General features: G+C 39.0%; 1 protein-coding gene across 1 annotated transcript; it reads left to right on the top strand.

Annotated features, from left to right (window-relative positions):
- The first annotated feature begins 2,395 nt into the window (after positions 1-2,395).
- Positions 2,396-3,220, top strand: LOC146026891 (cyclin-dependent kinase 5 activator 1-like). Its single transcript, XM_083157944.1, has one exon. The coding sequence runs from the start codon at positions 2,396-2,398 to the stop codon at positions 3,218-3,220; it is 825 nt and encodes a 274-aa protein (XP_083014070.1).
- The last annotated feature ends 6,625 nt before the right edge of the window (positions 3,221-9,845 follow it).

The raw sequence follows: 9,845 nt of genomic DNA, 5'->3' as shown, positions 1-9,845 counted from the left end.
TAGATAGATAGATAGATATATATATATATATATATATATATATATATATATATATATACAGGGCTATTTTTGTGCAGGCTCCAGCAGGAACTGTGGCCCTTATTCTAGTTCAATCTTTCTGACAAAATATTTCTTAGATGGGCAAAACCATGTGCACTGCGGGTGGGGCAGATGTAACTTGTGCAGAGAGAATTAGATTTGGTGGGGTTTTTCTTCAAAGTGAGATCTATATTGAAGTGTAAAATCATGCAGTCAGTATTTTCCCTGCACAGAAACAAAATAACTCACCCAAATCTAATTCTCTCTGCACATGTTACATCTGCCCCCCTGCAGTGCACATGGTTTTGTCCATCTAAGAAGGATTTTGTCAGAAAGAATGAACTAGAATAAACCCCAGAGTTAAGAACTAAATGGATAGATATTCCAGAAATCAGCGATGATGACTGGAAGATCGCCCTTTCAGCAACAAGGGGTGCTACTAACTACCTTAGAGTCCAGCAGGTGCAAATAAATAATTTACACAGGACATATATAACCCCCGTGAAGCTGAGTAAATTCTCAGGTAATAAACTGGACAGTTGTCCAAAGTGCCGGGAATTGGGATGTTCATTTTTATCATCTGTTATGGCAGTGTCAAAAGGTGCAAGCCTTTTGGCAAAAAGTTAGGGAAATACTGGTGGATTTGGGTATTCCATATCATTGTGTGCAGCCAAGTAGCTGTATCCTGGGTATTTGGCCCAAAGAGAATTTGACATCAGAAATGAGACAAAATGCTATAAATATGTGCTCAATAGCTAAGGTTATTATAACGCGATCCTGGATGGCCAAAGAAGGCACGGATATTAATAAATGGGTAAAATTAGTAAATAACATAATAGAGCACGAGAAATATATTCACATCTTAAGAAAGACAGCAACAAAATTTTATAAGGTTTGGGGGGGTTGGTATTATAAGAGGTACGTATAAGGGGGAGGGAAAAATGTATAATGGGGCACAGATTATTAAAGAAGGGCTTCTAATATGTGTGTCCTTACTTCTTTTGCTTTATTTTTATTTTCCTGTATTTATTTTTTTCATCCCTCGCTTCTATCTCTTCTTTGCACTTAGTAAAGATATGTTAAGAGATATAGCACTAATGAACACAATCGATAGTTGATGTAATTGTCATCATTATTATAGTAAGATAAGAAAAAAGGATCACGTATAATAAACACATGTACAAATTCACTATAATTAAAACTAAGACACACACTTTAAAAATAGGCCAAAATAATAGTAATAGTGGTAAATCCAGGATCTAGAGCACAACTGGAGGCGGAATTAGCAAATTAGGGCCAAAAGCAATCAATGCTACCCTAAGGAATACATATACTTAAAACTTTAAAAAGCAGAAAAACAGATCTAAAATATTAGCAGTATGGGATTGTTGGTTAATGTATAGAAAGGTAATGAGATAGTAGATGATAGGGGAGAACGTGAGGATAAATGGGACATCCAATGTAGGTAAGACTAGGATTTTAGAAATGTGTGTATTAATATGATATTCTGTATTGGTTGCAAGCAGTGTAATGTATGTGGATTGTAATGTTTGTATGTTACTTGATGTTAAATTGTGTATGTCTTGTTTATCTTTAAAAATATTTAATAAAAACAAATTAAAAAAAGAAATAAAAGAGTGTCTGCTGGTACATGAGCTCTGATTGGCTCACCAGACGGTGCTGCATTTTAAATGGCCCCCAGCGTCCAGAGGTGAAGGAGAAGCCTGCGCTCTAGAAGCGCTCTGGGATGTGCCCACAGTACCCCCTTGATGGCAGCGCTGCAACTGGGCATGCATTTACATTCCCCCCGCCTATATGAGTTATCAGTCACTGTAGGTCCTAGAAGTCCATACACACAGCCAGATGCGTTGTTATATCTGTAGCATCCATTTGCTGTGCTGCAGGGCTGATGCAATATGCCGATAAATTACATAATTCCCAGACATATCGGTGGTACACACTCGCTAATGGGTTTGCGATATATCGGCCATTTGATATTTTGCTCAGTGTGTACACAGCTACACAGTGACCATATTCAGCAACTCACCAGAATGTATTTAACATCTTTAAATTATTTAAATTTGTCCAACCAAACACTTTAAAAACACGATTTTAAAACCTATTTTGACAAATTCATTTGGCACTCAAAAGGGTTAAAAATAAAAAAAATAACATTTTCTTCTTAAATCACAGAAAGACTATGAGGAGCGGGATAGGGTCCACTTTATGTCACAATGCTCAGTGTAAGCAGAGAAAACTTCTGTCTACATTCTACTGGACTCATTTGCTGACTAGGACTGACCCAGGAAGCATCTTTCATAACATGCTGGAAACTGACTGTTATTATTGGATAAGAATGTGGAAGTGCTTGACTTTCCCGTGCTGCCGCAAGGCAAACCGTCCAGATGAAGAAACATCAAGTGGTGCCCAGCGCCCGGCTATACAGGACAACAAGACTGGAAGGTCTGCCGAGAGAAACTCACTCATCTGGCGCTTAAGAAGATTTATGACCACACGAAGACAGCGCAAAAATGGCCAGGTCAATGTTACCCACCTCGTCAGTGAGAGCCTGAAGGATTCCATCTCATGTGCTGACTTAACAACTCACACACAGGTCTCACAAGATACCTGTGCCAATAAGCCTGTCTATGAGCCTGCTGAAGAAAAGCAAGACATCTCGCCACCAAAACCCACCAAGATGGTGCAGGCATCCACCAGCGAGCTGCTGGCCTGCCTTGCAGAGTTCCTCTGCCGCAGGTGTAAGGAGCCGGTATTACCAATACATTTTACTAATTGGCTGACCATTATAGACAATTCCCTTACTGGAGTCTGCCAGAATGACGGCTTCCTCAATCCGGCCAATGTCATTTTTCTCTACATGCTTTGCCGCAAAGTGATGTCATCTGAGCTAGACACTGCGCATGAACAAATAGTATGGCTGTCAACATGTCTGTATATAGCCTATTCATACATGGGTAATGAGCTCGCTTACCCAATGAGATACTTCCTAGTCTGCAGCTCGAGTGAAGCCTTTTGGAGCCGTTGCCTGTCCATTACCATGCTAATGAGTGCAAAGATGCTCCGCTTCATTACTGATCCTGAATACTTCATCCAGCTCTTTGAGGATCTCTTAGCTGAAGGTGGGCAGCAGGATAAAATCATTTCTGTTGCCATGAATTAAAGCAACAGCTCTGGCTTGGGAACCAAAAAGAGATCCACACGTGGCTTGGGAACCTGAGACAAAGAGACCCACATACGGGCTTGGGAACCTGAGACAAAGAGACCCACATACAGGCTTGGGAACCTGAGACAAAGAGACCCACATACAGGCTTGGGAACCTGAGACAAAGAGACCCACACACAGGCTTGGGAACCTGAGACAAAGAGACCCACATTCAGGCTTGGGAACCTGAGACAAAGAGACCCATCCCATCCCACTCCTCCCCTCCCCTCCCCTCCCCCACCCGTGGCTGTCATTGCATGGCTATCGGGCGTGGCCCCTTGGCGATGGGGTTACCAGTTCTTTAACCCCTTCACGACATTTGACGTACATGTACGTCATGGTCGGGAAGTACTTCCCGACATTTGACGTACATGTACGTCATGGATTCTAACTGTCACTGCGTCTATAGACGCGGTGACAGTTAGGAGATGTCTGCTGTCCCTGACAGCAGACATCCCCCCTCGTTGCCCAGGGGGGGCAGGGGTGCCCCCCCCGGTCGGCGATCGCTGTGATTGGCTGTTCAAATCTGAACAGTCAATCACAGCGTTTCCTGTGTTACCGGCGGCTAAGCCGCTCGGTAACACAGAAAACGGTGGTGATCGGTGCAGCACCGATCACCACCGAGCGGCAGCACCCCCCTCCCACCCGCCGGGCACTCACCCGGCAGCAGCAGCAGCTCCAGCGGCTCCACCGCTACGTCCGGAGCGCACGCTGCGCTCCCCTCCTCCCCCCTCCCCCCCGCAGCAGCAGCAGCAGCAGCAGCAGCAGCATCATGCTGCTGCTGGAAAAGTGAAAAATAAAATAAAATAAAAAATTATGTGCTAATGTGTGTATATATATATATATATAGAAATACAGTATGGACCTCGTATTGCGCTGACAGTAGTCTGCTGCTGCTCCGATAAGACTCCCCTGTTAGTGGGAGTCAGACAGAAGATTTGAAAAAAAGGGGGGGGTTTTATCGGAGAGCGCTGAATGAAGTACCACTTAGTTATTTCAATGCAATAAACAACACTGATACAATTTTTTTGGTAGTGACAGTTGATATTTGTCCCTTTCCCGAATGAGACGTGTCAGTCTGTTCAAGGTATAAAAGTTCTTTATTGAAATCCGAAACCCAACGCGTTTCGTCAGAATGACTTCATCAGGGGTAAAAAACTAGAGGTGGTACAGAAAGGAAAAAGGATGTACTAATCAATACTGAAATTCATCATTTCGATAGCCACATGGCATATACATCTTTTTAATTTGAGATACATACCAAAATGATTCTCAAGTAAGTGGTTAGATCCACTTTTTGTACTCGTACAAGGTATAATCTAAAATCATTAAAATAACCACACTTTACAATTAATGGTAAAAACAACATGAAGAGCAAGCAAGAAGATGAAAAAAAGAAGAAGAGAGGGAAAAAAGAGTGGTTGGCGTTTTTGCCAGACTACATACCCGTATGTGGGGTTTTGGCCGAAACGGGCTTAATATTCAAGATATGGATGTAGATCCAAAAACAATAAAGGATGGTTAGATCTGAAAATATTTAATTAAATTCATTTACTCATTTTACATTATTGGTCTTAAAATGAATTAATTTTTATTTCTTATTTTAACATACCCTTATTATGGTTGATCAGGGGAAAAATTCCGTAAGGTCGGTATAAATTAAATCTGTAGTTACTGAAGGCACCAGAGGTGAACCTAAATAACATATGTAAAATAATCACTTTGAAATATTGTATAATAGAATTAGAACACATTGTCATGTGGTTAATTGTTTACCTACCCGTAGTAGGTGACTGCTATATATATATACAAGATATATTTAGTAGATGGTTTAGAATTTTATGGGTTTGGAGATCGTTCTGAATAAAAGATATAATATCAATTAGTTATATTTAATGGGTCGGTTTAAAAGATATACCAATTGATTATGTGAAACATACCCGATATAAGGTGCATTAACGTGCAGAATTCTTTTCGGTCGATTATCGGTAAATATGGCCTTTAATGGTGGGATTACTCCATACCTATATAACAATTAAATACATTCCCATAAATTCCAATCAGAAGAGAAGGGGAGAGGGGGTAGTTGGAGGAGGGGGTGAGTAAATAATTACGTACCAATTCGGTGGATATGATGGGTACAGGCTCCACCAGCCTTATATGAATAAAATACAGCGATTGTCAGGGATAAAAACTCAATCTAAAATTAAATTTTAAATATATTACAATGCAAATATTAGCCACTGTTTAAAGTAAAAGGGGCAGATTCATAGTAGACATACCGTGTCAACGTAGAATTAATATTTCACCACCAGTGGGAAATCAGATATATGGAAATACTTGATTTCGCAAAAAATCTCCTAAAAAAATGGATGGGTTATATTGGTAATTCACCTTAAACCATAGAATTTTTTAAAGAGGAGGACAATGTTTTTTTAGTTAATTTTTTCAATGTATTTGCTTGCACTTTTACATTATTGGAAATATACTCCTAAACAACAGAGGGGCAATATAATTAAAATTGCCATTTTTTACATAGATCAGATTTAAATCAATCAATGTATTTGTTTACACTTCTACATCACTTTAAATGTGCATATAAGCTTATAAACATGTTACAGGGTGTTACTATACAAAGTAACAACAGAGATTCCAAAGATACAGACTCACCACAATGTCGCAATTTTCAAAGGCTCCTTCACTGGCTGGTAGTACTTGCCTAGTGAGCACTGATGTCTATATATAGGGAAATGTACCCAGATTGACTTCCGGTATTAATTATTACTATTTAGCGGTTATTCATCTATTTTTTCAGGGGATAAAGATTATAGGTTGTTACATCAATTCCAATCATACTATCCGGTCGGTGAATAAACAGTGTAAACATGTAATAAGGTCCATAACGCTGTCTTTAAAGTGGTGGAACGCACGCCAGCTCATGTGCGTTCCACCTATCTATTTCCTGTTCGGGCGGATGTGGACGGGCGCAGCTCACAGCTCTGTCCCCGTTTTTCGGTTTCTACTCTTTACTGAATTAGCGCGGTATCCGCATAACAGTCTATATGTTTAAATCGCTCTCAGTGGCTAATCCACAGATAATTAATAATATAGATAATGGATTGCTATGTGTCAGACGGGTTTACCATGTGTGCATGGTTTAAATACTTCCCCGTTACTCTATAATAGAATGTGAGTGAATTAGTGTGTATATTAATTACTTCCCCGCAACTCCCTGTACTGAAGTTCCTAATGCGGACCACTATAACCGCATTACCAGTTATATACCAAGCAATAGGATAAAACATACACCTTATATTAAATCAAATTAAGCTAAATGTACTAAAAATAGCGCTATATATTTTTATTATTAGATGTGTGATTAAATGTGTGTGTCAGTGAATTGCTTCCCCGCAGTTCCCAGCTATAGAAGTGAGTGTAGTAAGTGTTCCTGACTAAGGAATGTGTCTATATTTTAGATATATTAAATATTGATTTATCTATTATTAATTAGTATTATATTAGTGGGTGCTTTTTTATATATTTATTTTTATTTTTATTTTTATTTTTATGGGGATTAGGTGATCCCCTAATCTAAGGTGTTATTATGTGAAAGTGTAATTTGGTATATATTATTCTAATATTCCCATGTATTAATTAGATATGAGTATACCAGTTGAGCCATATCTTTGGAATGTACAATTAAAGGCACAGTGTTATCACTGTACAATATTTAATGTGTGTGTCAGTGAATAGCTTCCCCGCAGTTCCCAGCTATAGAAGTGAGTGTAGTAAGTGTTCCTGACTATGGAATGTGTCTATATTTTAGATATGTTAAATATTGATTTATCTATTATTAATTAGTATTATATTAGTGGGTGCTTTTATATTTATTTTATGGGGATAAGGTGATCCCCTAGTCTAAAGTGTTATTATGTGAATGTGTGATATGGTATATATTATTCTAATATTCCCATAAATTAATTAAATATGAGTACACCAGTTGAGCCATACCTTTGGAATGTACAATTAAAGGCAGTGTTATCACTGTACAATATTTCCATATACAATATTAGAACATTACACACCGTATAGATGATTACGGATATATTTCTCATAAACCTTCAATATAAATGTAAAGAAAAAGAGGGGGGGGAGGGGGTGGGGTGGAGCTGAATATCCCCACCGTGTGGCAGTATAATAATTTCACATTACTGTGGGGCACATTAAGGGGCGTATTTAATTTACAAAAATGAGACTATATCTATGTTCTCATTGAGTCCTTTTGGGATCAACGAATCTAGCACATAAATCCAATAGCTTTCCTGTTTGGCCAGTTTCAGTTCTCGGTCACCACCTCTTGGATCTATTTTGATATGTTCAATTATTGTGAAACTGAAATTATCTTTTTCTATTTTGGAGTCGTGCTTATCAAGGAAGTGTCTGGAGAGACTATGCAACATGAATTTGTTTTTAATATTCCGCATGTGCTCCTGTATGCGAATTTTTAATGGTCTTTTTGTTTTGCCTATGTATACAAGGCCACATCCACAGACAATTTTGTAGACTACAAAGGTGGTTATGCACGTACAGCTGGCATTCAATTTGTAGTTTTTATGTATACTGGTTTTATAACTAAACGATTTTTTATCCATGTACCTACAGCAGATGCATTTATTGCAAGGTATGCAGCGATTGAGTGTACTTAGAAAGATCTGATTCTCTGGAGGTTTTGGAACTGTATCTCTGAGTTTGCTCGGAGCCAAAATACTTTTTAAATTGGTAGCTCTTCGGAAGGTCACCAGCGGTTTCTTAGGGAGGGTGGGTCCCAGTATTGGGTCCTTTAATAGGATATCCCAATGTTTTTCCAACACTTTCTTTACTTGGATGTTTTCTCTGTTAAACTGTGTAACAAAGGGTCTAACCTTGTTGTCTGAGGGGTTTTTCTTGCCTCGTGTGTTACTTATCAGATCTTCTCTCTCTCGGTTGTAGGCTTTGCATTGTGCTTCTTTCAGTTTTAAAGGATTGTACCCTCTTTCGAGGAACCTTTTCTCAAGGGTTTCAGACTGACTCCAGAAATCGGCGTCACTACTGCAGTTTTTTCTCAGTCGAAGAAATTGGGTGTATGGAACATCTTCCTTCCATCTTTGTAGATGGCAGCTTGTTTGTGGAATAAAGCTGTTCGCATCGACCTCTTTGAAATAGGTTTTTGTGGTGATTTTTTGTCCTGGTATGCCCATTAATACCAAGTCAAGGAAGTCCATGGTTTCTTTATTCAACTTGAATGTGAATTTGAAGCCAAACGAGTTGTTGTGTAAGTGAGCCATGAAACTATCAATTTCTGATGGGTCACCCTGCCAAATCAATAGTAGGTCGTCAATGTAACGCTGATAGAATCCTATTTTTGGGTAAAATTCGGACTGGTAAATAAGCTGCTCCTCCCACACGGCCATCACCAAATTTGCATAAGATGGTGCAAATTTTGTACCCATTGCAGTTCCATGGGTTTGGCGATAGAACTTGCCTCCAAATTCAAAATAGTTGTGGGTAAGGATATAACGAATACTGTCTAAAATAAACTTGCTCATTTTTGATGTGACTGTTGCATCTTTGGTTAGAATCTTTTCGATGGCTTCCACTCCACTCGTATGTGGTATTGAAGGATAAAGTGATTCAACATCGATTGTTAACCAAAACATATTATCTGTCCAAACCTTATCCTTTAGTTTCAATAGAACACTGGTGGAGTCTTTTAGGTGTGATTGATTCTTCAGGACATAAGGTTGTAGCTTCAAATCTATGAAGTGTGAAAGATTGGAAGAGACAGAGTCAATGCCTGCTACAATCGGTCTTCCTGGAGGTGGGTATTTACCTTTATGTATTTTGGGTAAGTGATAGAACAAAGGAATTCTTGGAAATTTCGGATACATATATTCAAATTCTTTTTTGTTGATGGTTAGGTCATTAAGGGCTCCTTTAAGTAGTACATAGAGTTCTTCTTGAAATTTTGCAGTTGGATCTTCGACCAGCTCCTCATAGGTCACTCCGTCGTATAAGATACGATTGGCTTCTGAAATATAAGCATCTCTTGATTGGAGAACTACTGCTCCCCCTTTATCGGCACTTTTTATAACCAATTCTTCATTCTTTTTTAGATCTTTCATGGCACGTATTTCCTGAGGATTGAGGTTGCTCTTATACTTTAGATTAGTTTCTTTGATCTTTTTAAAATCTTCATTAACAGAATCATAGAACACGTCAATGTAGCTACCGCGTGATTCCACTGGGTAGTACTTAGATTTAACTGACACAGTCGGGGCTTCAGTAGTGGTTATTGCTGGAATTATGGGGTTTTTTAAGAAATGTCGTTGCAGCGTCAGATTTCTCGTAAATTTGTTTAGGTCTATGAACAGATCGAACTTGTTCAAATGTAAATCTGGAGCAAATTTCAACCCTTTTTCTAATAACGAGACTTGAGAAGGCTGTAGTTCCCTCTTACTGAGGTTAACAACCCCTGTCTCTGAGCTCCTTGTGGTTGTGTCTGTCCTCGGCTTCGTTTTGGGCTTAGTTCTTCCTCCTCTTCTGC

This window comes from Crinia signifera, chromosome 8, assembly GCF_055691185.1.
Source record: "Crinia signifera chromosome 8, ASM5569118v1, whole genome shotgun sequence".
Classification (NCBI taxonomy): domain Eukaryota; kingdom Metazoa; phylum Chordata; class Amphibia; order Anura; family Myobatrachidae; genus Crinia; species Crinia signifera.
The sequence above is the reverse complement of the archived record's forward strand: the minus strand, read 5'-3'. Positions and strand labels throughout refer to the sequence as shown.